The sequence below is a fragment of the Sinocyclocheilus anshuiensis genome, unplaced genomic scaffold (genome assembly GCF_001515605.1).
Source record: "Sinocyclocheilus anshuiensis isolate Anshui unplaced genomic scaffold, SAMN03320099.WGS_v1.1 scaffold877, whole genome shotgun sequence".
Lineage (NCBI taxonomy): Eukaryota > Metazoa > Chordata > Actinopteri > Cypriniformes > Cyprinidae > Sinocyclocheilus > Sinocyclocheilus anshuiensis.
In genome coordinates, this window is record NW_015557181.1 from 1,109,730 (window position 1) to 1,129,623 (window position 19,894).

At 34.3% G+C, this 19,894-nt stretch overlaps 2 protein-coding genes across 3 annotated transcripts in view; one reads left to right on the plus strand and one right to left on the minus strand.

Moving 5' to 3' along the window:
* Nucleotides 1–920: 920 nt before the first annotated feature.
* On the minus strand, nt 921–5,569 carry LOC107678615 (LRP2-binding protein-like). The gene is made up of 8 exons (XM_016473958.1): nt 5,527–5,569; nt 5,319–5,428; nt 5,071–5,184; nt 4,456–4,598; nt 4,265–4,370; nt 1,421–1,644; nt 1,176–1,341; nt 921–1,003 (listed from the first exon to the last, which is right to left on the minus strand). The coding sequence occupies exons 1-8, from the start codon at nt 5,567–5,569 to the stop codon at nt 938–940; spliced, it is 972 nt and encodes a 323-aa protein (XP_016329444.1). The 3' UTR covers nt 921–937.
* Nucleotides 5,570–5,609: 40 nt separating this feature from the next.
* Nucleotides 5,610–19,894, plus strand: part of LOC107678638 (GPI ethanolamine phosphate transferase 2-like) — a 137,605-nt gene continuing 123,320 nt past the window's right edge. Inside the window, exons 1-4 of one of the 2 annotated variants that reach the window (XM_016473984.1) lie at nt 5,610–5,914; nt 7,530–7,735; nt 17,520–17,602; nt 19,178–19,304. In XM_016473984.1, the coding sequence (XP_016329470.1) occupies nt 5,761–5,914; nt 7,530–7,735; nt 17,520–17,602; nt 19,178–19,304 (570 nt within the window). In that variant the 5' untranslated portion in view covers nt 5,610–5,760. Of the gene's footprint in view, nt 5,915–7,529; nt 7,736–17,519; nt 17,603–19,094; nt 19,305–19,894 lie in introns of both variants that reach the window. The other variant, XM_016473985.1, reaches the window with a different exon arrangement.

Below are 19,894 nucleotides of genomic sequence, written 5' to 3' on the forward strand. Positions count from 1 at the left end.
AGCTCCGGCACATTCTTTGGTTTTCCAGCATCTTTTGCATATTTGAACCCTTTCCAACAGTAACTGTATGATTTTGAGATCCATCTTTTCACACCGAGGACAACTGAGGGACTCATACGTAGCTATTATATAAGGTGAAAACATTTACTGATGCTCAAGATGGCAACACAATGCATTAAGAGACAGGGGGTGTAAACTTTTGAACAGGATGATGATATGTAAATTTTTCTTTTTTTGTTTAAAGATCATATTTTTTCATTTGGTACTGCACTTAAGAAGCTACATAAATTCTTAAATGTTTCCCAGAAGACAAAATAAGTACAATTTACCCTGATCATCCAATTCAAAAAGTTTACACCCCCCAGCTCTTAATGCATTGTGTTGCCTTCTCGAGCATCAGTAAATGTTTTCACCTTATATAATAGGTATGTATGAGACCCCAATTGTCCTCCATGTGAAAAGATGGATCTCAAAATCATACAGTCACTGTTGGAAAGGGTTCAAATATGCAGAAGATGCTGGAAAACCAAAGAATGTGCCGGAGCTGCAGGATTTTTCTGAAGAACAGCAGGCAGTTGAACTGCTCAGGACCAACAAGGGACTCATGAACAACTATCACAAAACAGAAAGACAGTTGTGGATCATCCAGGAAATGACACACACTATTAAGATAAAAAACTTTTGAATGGGGTCATTTTTATAAATGCAGTTATTATTTTGTCTTGTGGAGAATATATAAACATCTGTTAAGTGAAATAGCTTATTCAAGATAGTATTAAATAAAAAATAACATGCAATTTTCATGATCCCTTTTATTTTGTTAAAATTATTAACATTTTCCATATTCTGCAAGGGATATGTAAACTTATGAGCACAACTGTATATCCATCAATTTCAGTGATGAGATTAAATGAGTGATCGCTGTTGTATGTGTGATTTATATCCTGCCGTGCACCACGTCCATTTGTAGCTCCTTGCAGATCTCTGGATCGATCCTGGCAGCCTGATGGAGGAAAAACGAGAAATCAAACTTAGGTACCACTGGACCTCCAAATGTCACCCACATCTTCTATTTTGCAAGTCCCAAACTTTTCCCACATTGCTTCTCAGTAGCAGTGCTTTTTACAGGTCCAATGTCAGAACTGGCATTATAATGGTAAGGTGGTCAACAGTACCTGTGTGAAGTAGCTCTTCACTCTGTCTCTGTTCTTCAGGACGCCTCGGCCCAGCTGAAGGCAGCGTGCGTAGTAAAACATGGCTATAGCGATGCCCTTCCTGATGTACTCCTCCAGACAGTCCGTGTGCCGTGCTATGGCACTGATGTCCTCGTATCCGGACACTCTGAGAGTCAAAACAAACCCGTTTTTTACCACAGAAAACAGAACGGTGTTCTTTACGGTTTCTGCAGGATGCGCTGTACCTCTCTCCCAGTGCGGCTGCTCTGGAGTAGAGCTTCCTGTGGTAGTAGCAGGCCGTCAGGTGACCCTGAGCGTAAACGTTTCCTCTCTCTGCCGCCTCCTTCAGGCAGAACAGGGCAGCGTCGGGGTCCTTCTGCACGCCGTGACCGTACAGATACATGACGCCCAGAGCGCCCTGAGACTCCAGACTGCCGTTACCACACGCCTCCGAGTGCCACAAGAACGCCTGCGGTACATCAACACATGACCAGACTGACTGAAGACAGAGACATTTAACAATAGTGCATTAGATCTCTGTTTCTCTGACTGATGATGATGATGATTTAAAGGGATAGTTCATCCAAAAACGAAATTCTGTCATAATTTACTCACCCTCAAGTTATTCCAAACCTGTATGACTTTCTTTGTTTTGTTGAACATAAAAGATCATTTGAAGAATGTTGGTAACATAACAGTTGATTGTCCCCATTGACTTCCATGCTATATCTGTCTGTCTGTCTGTCTGTCTGTCTGTCTATCTATCTATCTATCTATCTATCTATCGTTCTATCAATCAATCTATCTATCTATCTATCTATCTATTAGGGATATGCCGGTATCAAATTTTCATGTTGCGATTAATTGCTCATGCTTTTATCACGGTATACGGTATTGAAATTTAGTTTAAAAAAAGTGCTGTCATAATACAGTATAACAGGTTTAATAACTTTTTTCTTATAACAAAAATAACTGAACATTTAAATGCAATAAAGCAATACAGAACAATGTATAAAGCTAAAAGTTTTACACAGATTAAAGTGCAAAAGAACTATAAAGACCAATAGGTATCACTTTACAATAAGACCTCATTAGTTAACCTTAGTTAATGCATTAACATTCACAATGAGCAATAGCTACATTTGCTACAGAAGTTATTAATTATTAGTTATTAAGTCTTAGTTCATGCTAGCTCATTAAATAACACAGTTGCAACTTTCGATTTTAACGTGTTATTAAATATTGGAATACCTAAGATTAATGAATGTTTAGAAGAATTTTTCATTGGCAGTTTATGTTAACTAATGTTAACTAATGAAGCCCTAATGTAAAGTGTGACCGAACAATAAAGAATCAAAACACTTTCAAACAATATCTAGGGCATGTTGTAGTCCAGATTAAAATGTAAAAAAAGAAAATGCATTCAAAATTCTGAATAACTTGTAATATATAATTATTCACGGTATTTAGAAGAGCCCACGATAACAATATCGTGCATATTCATTACCGTGATATATCGCACTACCGAAAACCGGCACAAGTCTACTATCTATCTGTCTATCTATCTATCTATCTATCTATCTGTCCATCCGTCCGCCCATCCATCCGTCCGTCCGTCCGTCCGTCCGTCCATCCATCCATCCATCCATCCGTACATCCATATCCCATACTATGGAAGTCAATGGGGTCCATCAAGTGTTTGGTTAGTTACACACAAAGTCTTCAAAATATATTTTATGTTCAACAGAAGAGAGAAACTCATACATGTTTGGAACAACTTGATGGTGGGAAATGATGAAATTTTTGGGTGAACTATCAATTTCAGAAACAAGAATATATTTGAACGTTTTTTTTTTTCTTGAAAGATGCATTATTGGACAGTAATGGTCATTGGCAGTTGTTTTAAAAGTGCTTTAGAAATAAGTTTGTATTTGTAATGACAGTAGGTCAAAAGTGGATTTGAGGGACCATGTGACACGAAAGACTGGAGTAATGATGTTGAAAATTCAGCTTTGCATCTCAGGAATAAATTACATTTGTAAAAATATTCAAGGACAAAACAGAGATTTTAAATTGTAATATTATTTCACAACATTAATGTTTTTACTGTATGTTTGGTCAAATAAATGCAGCCTTGGTGAGAATAAGAGAATAATAACTTCTTTTAAAAACATTTAAAAATCTTGAAATTATTTCAAACTTCTTAATGGCAGTTTATAAAATATGTCATGCTTACCAAAGGATTGACCTATTAAAAATAAATGATAAAAAAGGAAAGAAAAAAAGATGTAGCTCATGCTCTAGTTAGCATTAGATATTTTGGTCTGTGTTATGAATTTTTCCTAACAATATGTTGCTTTTGTTAAGTCAACATTACAAGACAGAGAAAAGTAGGAAGAAAAAGTTTATTCACTTAATTTTAAATAAGTTAAAATAATGTTATAATATATATTATAAAAAATAATTATAATATCATTTTATTCTAAATATTATATTTATTATAATTCATATGTATTATTAATTTATTATATTATTATAATTATTAAAATTTATTATAAAACATTTGTTTGTGTAGAAATTTAGTCATAGTGTCATTTTATAGGCCAACTTGGATGGCTAATTCACTATGGGCTCCCTCAGGAATTTGCTATGGGTTTTTGTTTGGTGTATGAGTAGAATAAGGTCTGTGGTTAGCATTACTTAACTTCACATTCACATTTTTTTTACAACATAAATTATACAAAGTCATACATCAAATGTGAACTCTGAAGCCGCTGTGTGCTTTTAAAAATGTTTAAAAATTGCCATATGAGGACTATTGTGGTTCAGATTCATCAAGCAAAAAACTTGTGTGTTTCTAGTTGATCTAGAAGCTTGTAAGCAACTGTTCGAACAAACCATGAAAGTTTCTTCCAGTAATGCTACTGCAACCACAGACCTTATTTCCCTCCTAAATGACAAACCACTATTCTGAAAACCCATTAGAATTTCCCAAAGGAACCCAATGCTAATTCTCTTCTACATTCCAGCAGCTCTACAGGTCAGTGCTTCAGCTGATGATGCATGATGGTTGTGAGTGATATCAGGACCTTTCTGAGGTCCAGAGTCTCCGGTCTGCAGTAAAACATGCCCAGAGATGACTGCGCTTTCACACTAGCGTTCGGGTTTCCATCATCAGCTGCCAGGAGCCAAAGCCTGCCATAGAAATGTTAATCAGAAGTGCTTCACATTTTTATGCACAGATTTCTTGACATTATATTTTGCTGTGCTTGTTTCTCACCGCTCTGCTTCAGCTCTGGATGCCTCGACACCAAAACCCTCCAGATACGACCGGCCCAGGTTATACAGTGCTGCGTATCTGATACAGCCCACTTCAGACGAATCCCAGAATGCAACTGCTCTCATATACTCAATTGCTTTGCTCTGTTAAAGGTTTCATAAGAAAAAAATCAGTGCTGCTTTTACAATGAGATATTGGTAACTCTAACATTAACAATGAACATTAATTCTGCAGCATTTATTAATCTTAGTAAACGTTAATTTCAACATTTACTAATACAATTTTAAGATCATTGTATCTGTTAACATTAATGAATTCACTGTGAACATTTTCTATTAACTTTAAACATTAACAGGTATGTAAATCCTGTAAAAAATATATTGCTCATTGTTCATGTTAGGTAATGCATTAATGTTAACAAATGAGATCTTCTTGTTTCTGTCACTGAGATATTAATAGTATAATAAAGGAAATCTGAGCCGCTTTTGCAGACATTTTTTAAATTTATAACATCCGAAAAGCTTATTTTTTGAAATGTTGCATTATATGTTATTAATAATGATCTATTAACTGTATATGTGTGAGATATCATAATAACAGCAATATGGTCCTCACAAGGTCTTCTTTGGTTCCAAGGCCATCGTAATATATGACAGCCAGCTGATACAGAGCTCGAGGATCTTCATCTTTAATGCCATCAAAGATGATCTCTGCTTCTGCGTAGCGGCCCTGCAGAACACCAGATTATTCCTGAGATGTGTAACTACTATGTAATGCAGTAATGCTGAAAGCAAATTCTTACGTGATTCTGTCTTTGCATATTGAAACAGAATAATTGAGAGAAACTTTAAGGCATCAGTCACCTCCTCGTAGTGTAACTGTCCCAGGAGGAAGGCGGCTTGTGAATCTCCTCTTTCTGCTTTCTCTTTAAGCAGAATCACTGTCTTCTCCACCGACCCACCAGTAGTCTCTGCTTTAAACGTTTAAATACTATGTAAACGTAAATAAAATGATTTGTCATAGAGTTTTGGCTCTGATTACAAAATAAGAGTCCGTGAAACGTTGACAAACGTTTTGAGAAACGATCCTTTTGCGTTGCCGTAGTGACCCTCATGGCACAACACGGAAATGAGAATTTCAAAACACTAATCCGGCAGAATCGTCATTAATCGTGTGGATTTAGTGTCGTGTCTGTTCAAAACGACGGTTGAATGAGAAATCAGAAAGCAGGCTGGACAGCTGCCAGTGTTTGTGTTGTCTTATGAGTGTAATGAGTGTTGTTGATGACAGTTATCGCTCTTCATCATGAAGCTGAGTTCATCAGTATTTGCTTTATTGTGTCTCATATGTGAGATTGTGTCCATCGCTCTTTTCCTGAGAGGATTCTTCCCTGTTCCTGTCAAATCATCCTTTTCAGACAAGAGCAAAGAGACTGATTTTCCTGCAGAGCCACAGACGGGTAAACACACATACAAACACACACGCAGAATTATTATGCATTATGTTGATGGTGATGATTTTATAGTGAGGTATTAAGGCTAAATTATCTAAAGATTATTTTTAGTGATAGTGATTTGTTATTCATTCATTTAATTGATATGTAAAATAATTTTATTCATTTTCTGATGTTTTAGATAATTATTTTGTAGCTTTATATATATATATATATTTGTTATTTTTATAGTATAATTATATTTAATATTTTGTACATTTGTGCAGTATGTTTTGCCCATTTTGCTGTGCATCATATTAAATTTAAATTTAAAGTGATTTTATATACAAAGAAAGCATATATGCATAAATGCAAGTAACGTGTCTACTTAAATGTTTCAAATACGTTTTGTGAAAGTAAAATGTCGAAATATGCTTGAAATAATGTTCCGTTGTCATTCTGCATAACAGATATATTCATGTAAAAATGAAGCAACATACTTATTCTGACCTGTACATAAAATATTAAAATATATAAAAGAAGACATGATTACAGTAAATGTAATTTTATTTGAAATTATTATTACTTGCAGACAAATGGGTAAAACCTAGTGGTTTGTAGGATAGTGGCAAAGATGGGTAAAGATTTAAAAGTACAATTCATTTGTATTTGGGCTCTTTTAATTCTTGCTCTAAATATGCCTGACAAGATTTGTTTGGTGTATGTACTGTACTGTTGTTGCACTGAATGACATGGGTGTCTTCTGTAAATCATTGTTAAAATGTATGTTAGTCATTATTTTTGCTCAGAATTTTTTTTTTGAATTAAACAGGACACATTGCAATTTAAAGAAAAAAGTAATGATGCATCAAACTTTTATTGTTTTTATGCTTGAAAACCACTTTTCGTCTTTGAACCATATAAAGAAAACGTTTTTGAATTTTTATCATATGTTAATGTAAAAAAATCTTGTGTAATATAACTTGTGTTCGTTTGTTTGCTGGTTTTTATTGTATTTGTTATACTTGTATTTTTTGAATTGTTTTTGCCATGAACAGCATGCCATGAAGATGCTGACATGGCATTAAATAAAAATATACTACTACTACTTGAACCATATATATATATATATATGTAGGCTGTATTTCATTGTATACTTTTTGTACTTTTATTTATGTATCCCCAATTTTATGCAAAATAGCTAAATATAACCTATGCCTCAGTCTGTTTTATTCTGAATGTCCAAATCCGAATGAATTGCCCCCTGGGGATTAAGATTTAGGACAGGGGTGCCCAAACTCGGTCCTGGAGGGCCGGTGTCCTCAAGAGTTTAGCTCCAACCCCAATTAAACACACCTGAACCAGCTAATCAAGCTCTTATAGGCATACTAGAAACTTACCAGCAGGTGTGTTTAGGCAAGTTGGAACTAAACTCTGCAGGACACCGGTGCCCTCCAGGACCGAGTTTGGGCACCCCTGATTTAGGATTTAATTCCGATGTTTAGGGTGTTTTAATTTCAGCCTCACTACTAAATCCCCTTTTTTTCAACGTTTCTAATTCTAATGCTGAAATCAGAATTCATAACATACATCGTGATCACGCATGCAGCAGAGATTTCATGAGTTGTTATGTGTTCTGCAGGAAGTGGTCCTAACTCCAGCAAGGCTCCCGTGCCGTTGTTCAAGCGGGTGGTGATCGTCCTGATCGATGCTCTCAGAGAGGACTTTGTGTTCGGCTCTGATGGCCGGAGGTTCATGCCCTACACCAGACATGTGGTGGAGAGAGGGTCTTCTCACAGCTTCATCGCCAAAGCCAGACCGCCCACCGTCACCATGCCCAGAATTAAGGTGAATTACACACAAATCAAATCCTTTCCTAACCTAGTTTGTTTTTGCCTGTGGTTCCCCCTTCAGTATGAATCTATGGGGTGTTTTTGCCTATTTTATTGTCAACATATGTTATTATATTACTAATTCTAATTAATTTAAATATGTAATCATATTTATAATAATACTACTACTTATTATAATACTATATTATAATGTTTAATTTGATATTTGTTTTTGATATATATTGATACAGTATTTACTACAAATTAATTGAATGTTTTTTCGACAATTTATGTCAAAATAATGGCATTATTTTAAACAACCACAGTGTTGCATGTAAAATTTGTTCAAATTAATTGAAATAAATATTTAAAATTATTATTAATATGTAATAATATTTTCTAATATTTAATTTGATATTTATTTTTATGCTGCAAAATAATTAAATGTATATTCAACAATTTATGTCAAAATAATGGCGTTATTTAAAAAAAAAAACAGTGTTGCATGTAGACTTTGTTCAAATTAATTGTATTAAAAATGTGAAATTATTATTATTATTTTCAAAAATTAAAATTGATATTTATTTTTTTACGGCAAAATAATTAAATGTATATTAAACAATTTATGTTAAAATAATGGCGTTATTTTAAATAGAGCGAAAACCAATAGTGTTGCATGCAAAATGTGGGACACCGCTAAATATGTATAAATATTGAATAATATGCATATATGATAATATAAATTTAAATAACTAATTCTAATGATTTCTGATATTTAACAACAACAACAATAACAATAAACATTTAATAGTAATAATAACAGTTATTTTAAGATTTTTTTAAATTAAATAATAAATATTTAATTTGATATTAGATTTTATGCTACAGATTAATGGAATGTATCTTTAAATTAAAATTAAATAAAGTGAAAAACAAAAAACTGTGTTGCATGCAAAACACTGGGACACTGCTGCATGTAACTAATTCTTTATTGAATTAAATATTTTTAATTGAATTCAATTGAATTCAATAATTTAATAAAAGTTGTCACAGCAGCTTTGTGACTTTTTGAAAGAATTTGTGCAGGAAGAAAACACTGATGTTTGTTATTGACTGACATCTCTCAGTGAACTGGGAGTATTTGGATGAGGATGCTATAGACAGAAATGACTCGACCGTTTGTTGATGGCTTCTATTGTGTTTATTAACTCGTGCTGTAGCTCGAACCATATGTCGATCAGAATCATTGATTCGTGTGTGAGATGTTAGAGGTTCTCAGTGATATTTGTACAGGCATATCAGTACAGCATATCATGACAAAAAGGCAGAATCCATAGTTCTGCATCTGCTAAGAGTAAATAAATCCTGTAAACAAGTTTCAGGCCTTCCTGCTCAAGTTTTCCAGCATGCATCTCCTATGACCTGCATTCCATGAGTTGTGTCCTGACTCAAGTGTCCAGCAGATGGCAGTGCTGCTCTATCCGACTATCTTCTGTCATATCACTGCAGGCCTCTCAACTGTAAAGCGGTGTGACATGGCCAACTAACCCAAATTACAGTCGTCCGGAGATCAATCAGTCATTTATTTCTGCTGGTTAACGGGTTTGACCGCTGCAGGAAGGCCTAGAAGAAAGAGAAGCTTTTTAGAGCGAGAAATGCTGATAAATTGTGATTTCATGCTGCTCAAGACATCATGTTTAGAGATAATTTAGATAGTGTAAATGAGAGACAGTGCTAAGATATTTAGAAATATTTTTGTCTGAATTTATGCAATCCTGCTTTCTGCTGGCAGTGCTGCTCTGTCTGCTGTTCTCATTTCTTTCTCTAAAGTGGACTACAGAGGGTTGTTACTCTCTCTATATCACACCTTTCCACCTCCATTTCTTCAGGCTTTTCAATACTGAGACGGAACAACCCTCTCTGAAACAAGGGGTTTCATGACCCTGTATCACATTACACATACAGCTGTTTGTTTCTTATGGATCTCTCGTGTAATGCTCACTGCAGAAGAGCAGGACACACTTTCCATGAATAGGGTATTTTTCAGCAATAGTGGAGTGAAAGCATGCACTTAAACATCAAGAAAGACAGAATGAGTCACAGGGTTGCTGTTGGTTTGTAGTTATTGATAATCTTATATTTTTCATCAATTAAAGACAAATGGTTGTTTATTTATTTATTTTTTTACAATAACTTTGGTAACAGCGTCAGTGGTATTTTAGTATTATTAATATAGTATTATATATATTTTTAATAATAAAGTATTATTTTTGATATTTTCAGTTGATTTGAATTTTATTTAAAATGGATCATTATAATGTTATGTGCTTTTGTCATTATTATTACATTTTTAATTATTCTATTTAGCTTTGATTTATTTTTCATTTTTATTTTTTATTTATTTAAAAAAAAAAGTAAATTTAGTACTCCAACTTCAACTTATTCATTAATGTTAGTTGTCATTACTAATGTTTTAAGTTTTTCCTCTAATGTTTATATTTTATTATTTTTCTGCTTTATTTTAATTAACAAAAATGGGTTTTAATAGTTTCAACACTACAATCTGAAAATGGAAAGGATATTTACTTAATATTATAATGTTACTTCTTGACTTGTGTCACAATTTTATGGAATATTCCAGAGTGGTAACTGTTGCATGCAAATGTTGGATACTGTTAAATATGTCTAATTCTGATTGGTTTAATAATAATAATAATAATAATAATAAATATTTTATAAGGTAGAACAATACATTTAGTGTTAGGTAATATTTCTATTTTGTGAAACAAAATAATTGAATGTATATTCAACAAATTATGTCAAAATAATGACTAATTGTTGAGTATAATTAGTGAAAGTCTGGTCAGTTTGATATGTATAGTTGTTTTTTTACAATACACAATTTCAACAGAAATTCAGAAATGCAGTTCGTTATAAACAATCATCAACTTGAGATTTTTTTTATAGTAGCTTTATGTGTGTATATGTAAGCCAGTAAAGTTGGATATTCATATAATGCTATATTAATTTAATGTTAGATAACATATCCACTAGATATCTCTCTAAAGAACACCGGATTTGTGCCTTTAGTACTTTAAGAATGTCATGGGACTTATTTGTGGAAAGTGCCAGGAGGGACTTTATTTAGAAAGCATGTGTGGTCTCCAGAAAGCCTGATGTTTACAGCAACACCTTCATCCTTCATAGAGTCATTTAGTCGCCTCTCTGTGTTGGTTGACCTCTCCACAGAGCACAATTCACTCGGGACTCAGCTTGGTTTGTCTCGCTAACAAGCCCTTTTTCAGTCCCGGTTGCAGCTTGTTGCTCAGAACACTGTCTTGCTCTGCTTTTGTTGTTTTCTTTGTTTTGGACTGGTTCATTGGAACAGGGGATGTGTGTAGTCAGAGATCAGTCCGTTTTTTGGTCTTCGTGGTACTTCTGAACCCTTTTACCTGGATTACCGTTTTTGCTTCTGTTCAGTCAGCATGATGTTACCGTGTCAGTACTGAGATATTGTAAGGTGTAAAGGGTGAAATGCAAAGACACCCTCAGACAGCCTGTGATGAAAGTGCCACGAACCTGTTATATTCAGGGTTGTTATAATGAACCAAAACTAAAAGCACAAAAAATATTGTCATTACTTGAGAAAAAATACATTTTAACTGAAATAAAATGTAAATGTATTTTAAAATGTATTTAAATAAAAAAATTAAATTACTTTATATATATTTCAGCTAGTTGCCAAGCCAACATTTGTCATTTTCATTTATTTTAATTGATTTATATTAAATAACTAAAATGAAAAATTAAATAAAAATGTATAAAACTATATAGACATAAAAAACAAATGATTTGTAATAAAATTAACAAACACACACAACAAAATATAAAAATAAATTCACATTATTAATAAAAACTACTGTATAAAAGTATGTTAATGATATTAAATTAACACTGTGTACACTCTAAATAAGGTGCAAATGTGTTCTGCCACATTGACAGCTTTTGTACCTTTTTTTCTGAGTGTTCAGTAGACATTTTTAAATTAATTTCAACCAGACAGCATGTTTGTTTCTGTTATCAAAGTCATATTTTCCTGCCCCGAATCAAACAAATATGATTGCATTGAAACTCTGTTAAAATGCTCAACAGGATCAAAAAGGCATGCTTTGTGGAGTGTGTGTGTGTGTGAGAGAGAGAGAATGGCCCAGCATCATCTTTGCCCCTGTAAGAACATGAGCCAGACCACTGGTTGCCGTAGAGACGCTCTTGCCATTGATTTTGAGTCATTGTTGCTGCTGCTGATGTCATAACGGAGGGTGTGACATCCTGGTGAATGGAGCTGTCAATCAAACGTCTGGGTCACAGTGAGCAGTTCTATCATCTCTTCTGTGATGAGTTTCAATGACTTTATACTGAAATCAAATGCGACAGAGGGCCAAAATGTACTTATTAAACGTCTTTTGAGTACACAATACCATCATTTCCCTGAATTCCTCCTCGACTTTGAAATAAAGATGCTTCATGTTAAAATATTTTGTATTGACAGTGCTTGGTTCATTTCAAGCATAATAAGAAAATGTAGCTGTGGAAAATGACGCTGTGTTGCTGCTGTGCTGATTTTAGGCAGTTTCATGTAAATATTCAGATTTTTTGCTGAGATATTGCCTCACTTTTTCTTTGATGTCTTCACCAGCTGCTGCGTTGAAGTGTTTCTGGAGAGTAGAGTAATGTTGAATACCCATAATTCCATTTGGTGCTTTTGTGTCTTACCAGTTTGAGTAGCATATGAGCCAATTTTCTGAAGACAGACCTGTTTTTTTCTTTTAGTTTTCTCTCTGTTTTATTTTTGAAGGTTTTATTCTATTTTTATTTTTTGTAATTTTATTATGTGCTTTTGTTGTTTTTATCAGTTATATTTTTATTTAGCTTTTACTTTTTATTTCCATATAAGTAATATTAGTGCTTAAAACTTATTCCTAATTTTCACTTAAGGTTATGTTTTTCTGCTTTTATTATATTGTATTTTATTTCAGCTTTTTTTATTTAGTTAACTGTTGACAAGACAATGGCATAACAATGGCAATAACAACTAATTTTAAAAACTGGAAAAAAAGACCATAGTATAGACGACACTGGACAAAGGAAACAAGGAACAGACAACACTTTAAATACTGAACTAAACGAGGGTAATTAACGGGACACACCTGAACCAAATGACTAATCAAAATGAGAGGGAGAAACTGGGTCACGGGGAGCACATGGGGAGAAAAACACAACAAAACAGGAACACCAGTCTGACATTACCTCCCCCTCCCCCTCCCAGAAGGCGCGTCCTCGCGCCACTTTTCTGTCTGGATTCTGTGATTCCGTCTGTGTTTTCTGCATTGTGTAAACCCTATGCCTTACACCAGACCAGCAAACACCTTTCAAAATGAGTATTTCCACCAAGTGCATTATAAAACCCTGCTGGAATCCTGAGTTTGTGTGTGTGTTTGTTTCTGTTTGTCGTTTTCCTAAAGATATAGGTTTTCTTCTGATGGCCAGGCACCTTTAGGTCCTGTTTTTGCAGTTTAACTGAAGATTTTGAAAGGTTTTGTTTCTGTAAATAGAGAAAATTTTCTTATTTTCCTTCACAGATAAGCTTTCGGCTTGCAGGGTTTTAATGCTGCAAAGAAAAATGCTGCTTCTGTCCTACTTTTCATGTCTCCAATCATCAGGATTGACACATTAAAAGGTGGGATGTATTTCCAAACTGCAAATCAGCCTGTCTGGAAGCGGTATTCGCCAATCACCGTCACAGAAAGAGTGTTAAACAAAAGAGACCAACTCTGAAAGTTAGAAAAGAAAAATGCAGAAGAGAAATCTTGTGTCTGCTGTCACGTGAAGCGCGGATGGCCTCAGGGTGTTCAGCGAGTGTTTTTAAGCTGCTCTCTTACAGTTGTCGGAAGATGCTGAGATAACGCACCCAGGGCGTGTTGTTAACGTCAGATTTAATCAATTCTGCTGACTACTTCCTGTTGCCCATGGTGCAGAAGTGATGTACTGTTATTTTTTGTGCTGATTTGTCTTTAAGAATCATTTGTAGCTCTTCTGTTGATTTTAACTATTTTTATCTTTGTGCATCCAAAAAAGAAAAGGAAAAAAAAAAGAGTCTCAAAAGTGTTGCTTTTTCATTTGTGTTTGCCTGAGAACGTTTTTTGCTTGCTTGTCAAAAATGCAAATGTTTAAACTTGGTGGGCGGAGTCTGCAGTTTGAACGAATGCAGGACCTGTTTCTATTGGTCTGTTTTCACTGGATTGACAGGACTTTTTCTTTTCTGTTGTGTGGGAGAGCGAAAAAAAAAGCAAAACTCTTTGGCATAGTTAGGTTTTTGAATGCTTTCGATCACAAACGTCTGCAAGCAAAACTTTTTGAGACTCAACCAAAAAAAAAAAAAAAGCACTTTGACTGAAAAAAATAATTGGTGTTTTTGTTGGCAAAACTTTATTTGGATGCACAGTAATAACATAAAAATAACTTCTTTTTATAACCGGTTGGACTGTTCAATTTATGTGTGACGGGTGAAAATATAAAATATTAAATGATAATAATCTTGGATTTTCCTCTCTCCATATGTAAACGTGTTACTAAAGGGGTGATAATAATGCATGATTTATTTAAAAAAAAAAATTTTTTTTGTTATTGGTGTCTGTATGAACTTTATTGTTTGAGATCAGTGTGTCTAATATATTTGGCAAAGTTTGTTATTGGCATTTAAGCTTCAGTGTTTCACCTCTGATAATATGACTGATAATATTCTGCATTTATATTATGCTGTTATTAGTGAATGTCTCAGGCATTCAAATCAGTCTGCATCCTCAAAACATCAGATTACAGACCTTATTAGAGGTGTTTGATTGTTTGTTGAACTCTGGGGTATAAAAGGTGGAGAAAACATTAGATTTAGATAAGTGTTTTACATTTTTATAAATGTAATATAAATGGTATATGATTGTTGTGGTATTCTGGGTGGTTGCTAGTTTTTTTTTTTTTTTTTTAATAAGCTATATTATAAACTTGTGTATAAGTTTCACAACTTCTTTAGGCACACAGTTCAGCTGAGTTCATTATGAAATAGTTGAATCACTTAGTATGTTTAAAGGCTCACAAATGAATATTGAGTTTCAAAAAGCACCCAGCAGTTTCCTCTCTTGTGAGTCTCCATTTAGCTGCTGCTGCTGATGTAACTGTATGAAGAAACTTTAGGGCTTTTTTCTGGCAGAAATGCTCTTTCCGTTCAGCAGAGCCACTGGCATCCTCTCTGGCTGTGAATGCTTCTAGTAGCAGCAGTTAGCAAGCATACAAATTTAAGCCTTTCCTGGTGCCAGAATCTCTAATGCGGCATAAAACTACTGCAGAGGGGAGCCAGAATCCTCTAATTGCTCATGTTTCACTACAAATGTGACAAGAGTAAAGCAATTAGCCTGTGATTTCTGAAAAGCTCGGAGTCTGGTAAGTGAAGGAGGTTCTGTGAGATCTGCTGATGGAGCAACGAGAGGAAGGACCGAATAGCTGCGAGAATCCATGTTGTAAATGAACGTTGAGCCATATTCTGTTTATATTTATATATTTATATAATCATTAAGGTGTAATGTGTATGCAATGTTTCAAATATTCACAGTATTTTTATGATGTAATTAAATATCTCGGTTATTTTAATGAGATTATATTTGTCCATTAGTTTCTTATTGATTCAAGGTTACGACTGATGTTTTAACAGCGTCTTTGAATTGCACTGTAGTGTGACTTTGAATTCAAATGTTTGAACCTGAGTTTGATTCATGCAAACTGGCAAATTTAAAGCAAGTTGCTTTGAAACAATCTATATAAAAAATAAAGGTGACTGGCATTTAATGCATTTGTTTGCTGCATCATTCAAAACTATTCATAGCATTTTTTTTATACTGTACAGTGCTGCAACTAACAAATATTTTGTACAGTGACAGTAAGATTATCATTTTGACTGAAATTTATGCTTTTATAGCATAAATAAGGACCCATTAAATTGTCAGAAGTGAAAGTAAAGACATTTATAATGTTACAAAAGATTGCTATTTCAAATAAATGCTGTACTTTTGAAACTTTTTATTCATTAAAAAAATCCTGAAAAAAATATTGCATGGTTTCCACAAAAATATTATTCAGCATTAATAATAAGAAATGTTTCTTGAGCAGCAAATCAGCATATTAGAATGATTTCTGAAGGATCATGTGACACAGAAGACTGGAGTAATGATGCTGAAAATTCAGCTTTGATCACTGAAATATATTGCATTTTAAAATATATTCAAATAGAAAATGGTTACTTTAAATTGTAATAATATTTCACAATATTACAATTTTTACTGTATTTTTAATCAAATAAATGGAGCCTTGGTGAGCATAAGGGACTTCTTTCAAAACCTTATAACTATGTCTATATAATACTGTACATCAAACTATTATATTTTAAAAAAGCAATATGATAGAGACAGATGGAGTGATGGAAACACGTAAAAAAACATCTGTTTTAGCACTTGTCTAATAAGACAGAGATCTAGTGATGTTTATGATGACACCTGTTTTTTTCCCTCTCAGCTCTGTGTTAATTGTCTGGGAGAAGCACATTATGCTAGATGACAGTAATTGTGTTGTGTACACTAACAGACACGCAATCAATACCCTTATTATAATCAACACCGCAAATAGGAGGGGTGGTCTCGTAGTGTGTTGTTTTCATCATTAGATGATGTCGTTCCTGAGAGATGAGGATCTGGGTGAGGGAATTATGTTTGGGTTTTCCATGAGGGTAAGTGAAAGTTTCATGTTGTGTTTTTCTCTGCGTGAGACTACAAAGAGTTTGTAAATTTGTGGTTCAGTTCTCAGAATAGCTAATGATTTATCTGGCCTATTTTAGCGTCTCTGGTCATTTACATTCAGATTCACACTTTTTTATAACCAGACTGTGTAAAAATGAGACTTTATGAGCTGAGAAATCTTTTAAGCAAACCAAAAACAACAGGTTTTTTCTTGTCAAAAATGTCTGTTTTTTTCCCCATAAAGCTTTATTTCTTGTGTACTCTGCCTTTTTTTTTTGTTATATCAGCTGTCAAAACTGTAGTAATATCAAATTGTATTGTTTACAAGACATAAATGGAGCAGCTGAAATTTTATAGGGGCTATATTCTGCTTGTTTCTTCCTGAAGTGAATTTCTAATGTTTTAAAGGAATAGTTCACCAAAAAAATGAAAAAATGCTGAAAGTTTACTCACCCTCAGTCCATGAAAGATGCAGATGAGTTTGTTTCTTAATCAGAACAGATTTGGAGAAATGTAGCATTACATCACTTGCTCACCAATCGATCCTCTGCAGTGAATGGGTGCCGTCAGAATGAGAGTCCAAACCAAACATCACAATAATCCATAAGTAATCCACACCACTCCAGTCCATCAATTAATGTCTTGTGAAGCAAGATCCATCAAGACGTATATAACTTAAAACTGACACTTCTGGCCAAAATACCACTCCATATTCTATAATAACACTTCCTCCGAAGAAAAGTCCATCTCCTGTTGTCCTCTCACATCAGAATCCACCAACATATTTATATTTATATACTGTTTTGGCCTGTTTTCACTCTCCTGATTCTGATGAAAGCAATATGTATAGAAGACTCCCATTTTTGGGCGAACTTTCCTTTTTAGGCCTCTTTGGACCGTAAAGATGTTTTATGGTTTCTTAAAAGCAATATTTGTGTTCTCTCATATGTCCGGCATCAGGCTCTGACCACCGGCAGCGTCCCGGGCTTCATAGACGTGGTGATGAACCTGAACTCTCCAGCTCTGCTGGAGGACAATCTCATCTATTGCATTTTAAAATATATTCAAATAGAAAATGGTTACTTTAAATTGTAATAATATTTCACAATATTACAATTTTTACTGTATTTTTAATCAAATAAATGGAGCCTTGGTGAGCATAAGGGACTTCTTTCAAAACCTTATAACTATGTCTATATAATACTGTACATCAAACTATTATATTTTAAAAAAGCAATATGATAGAGACAGATGGAGTGATGGAAACACGTAAAAAAACATCTGTTTTAGCACTTGTCTAATAAGACAGAGATCTAGTGATGTTTATGATGACACCTGTTTTTTTCCCTCTCAGCTCTGTGTTAATTGTCTGGGAGAAGCACATTATGCTAGATGACAGTAATTGTGTTGTGTACACTAACAGACACGCAATCAATACCCTTATTATAATCAACACCGCAAATAGGAGGGGTGGTCTCGTAGTGTGTTGTTTTCATCATTAGATGATGTCGTTCCTGAGAGATGAGGATCTGGGTGAGGGAATTATGTTTGGGTTTTCCATGAGGGTAAGTGAAAGTTTCATGTTGTGTTTTTCTCTGCGTGAGACTACAAAGAGTTTGTAAATTTGTGGTTCAGTTCTCAGAATAGCTAATGATTTATCTGGCCTATTTTAGCGTCTCTGGTCATTTACATTCAGATTCACACTTTTTTATAACCAGACTGTGTAAAAATGAGACTTTATGAGCTGAGAAATCTTTTAAGCAAACCAAAAACAACAGGTTTTTTCTTGTCAAAAATGTCTGTTTTTTTCCCCATAAAGCTTTATTTCTTGTGTACTCTGCCTTTTTTTTTTGTTATATCAGCTGTCAAAACTGTAGTAATATCAAATTGTATTGTTTACAAGACATAAATGGAGCAGCTGAAATTTTATAGGGGCTATATTCTGCTTGTTTCTTCCTGAAGTGAATTTCTAATGTTTTAAAGGAATAGTTCACCAAAAAAATGAAAAAATGCTGAAAGTTTACTCACCCTCAGTCCATGAAAGATGCAGATGAGTTTGTTTCTTAATCAGAACAGATTTGGAGAAATGTAGCATTACATCACTTGCTCACCAATCGATCCTCTGCAGTGAATGGGTGCCGTCAGAATGAGAGTCCAAACCAAACATCACAATAATCCATAAGTAATCCACACCACTCCAGTCCATCAATTAATGTCTTGTGAAGCAAGATCCATCAAGACGTATATAACTTAAAACTGACACTTCTGGCCAAAATACCACTCCATATTCTATAATAACACTTCCTCCGAAGAAAAGTCCATCTCCTGTTGTCCTCTCACATCAGAATCCACCAACATATTTATATTTATATACTGTTTTGGCCTGTTTTCACTCTCCTGATTCTGATGAAAGCAATATGTATAGAAGACTCCCATTTTTGGGCGAACTTTCCTTTTTAGGCCTCTTTGGACCGTAAAGATGTTTTATGGTTTCTTAAAAGCAATATTTGTGTTCTCTCATATGTCCGGCATCAGGCTCTGACCACCGGCAGCGTCCCGGGCTTCATAGACGTGGTGATGAACCTGAACTCTCCAGCTCTGCTGGAGGACAATCTCATCTGGCAGGCCAAGAGTGCTGGCAAACGGATCATCTTCTACGGCGACGACACTTGGGTTCGACTCTTCCCCAAACACTTCATGGAGCATGACGGCACTACCTCATTTTTTGTGTCTGACTACACGGAGGTGAGATGATTTGAACTCAAAGTTGTTTGACTCTTACCATTGTTCTGTAAATTTTCCCAGGTGAAATCAAGCAATGTCAATAGGATTTATCAAGACCGGGAAACTCATGTGAGGGCAAAATATTTTCCACACAGATTTCGTAACAGGTTCAAGATGGTTTGAAAGTGACTTCAGTGTGAGCTGTGCTTCATGTATCTCTACGCTTTTGACAACAGACAATGGAAATTTTGCTGAAATGTGTGACTGCACCTTTATTTGAGATCAGAACGTTATATTAGTAGCTTGCTTTCAATTAATGCTCTTCCTGAAGTGAGGAGAAAGTTTTGAATTCTTAAACCCATAAAGCCTGAGATTTGAAATAATAGTAATTTTTTAATTTTAACGTTTACTGAAACATTATACAAAATCAAAAAAATAAATGAATCAATAATCTACAAAGAAAAAGTTTAGATTTGTGTGGTGTTGTTTTTTTGAGCAACATAGTTGATGCATCAGACTTTTATGGCTCATATAGTATGACGTAAGAATATGGAGCTTATATGTGACCCTGGACCACAAACCCAGTCATAAGGGTCAATTTTTTTGAAATT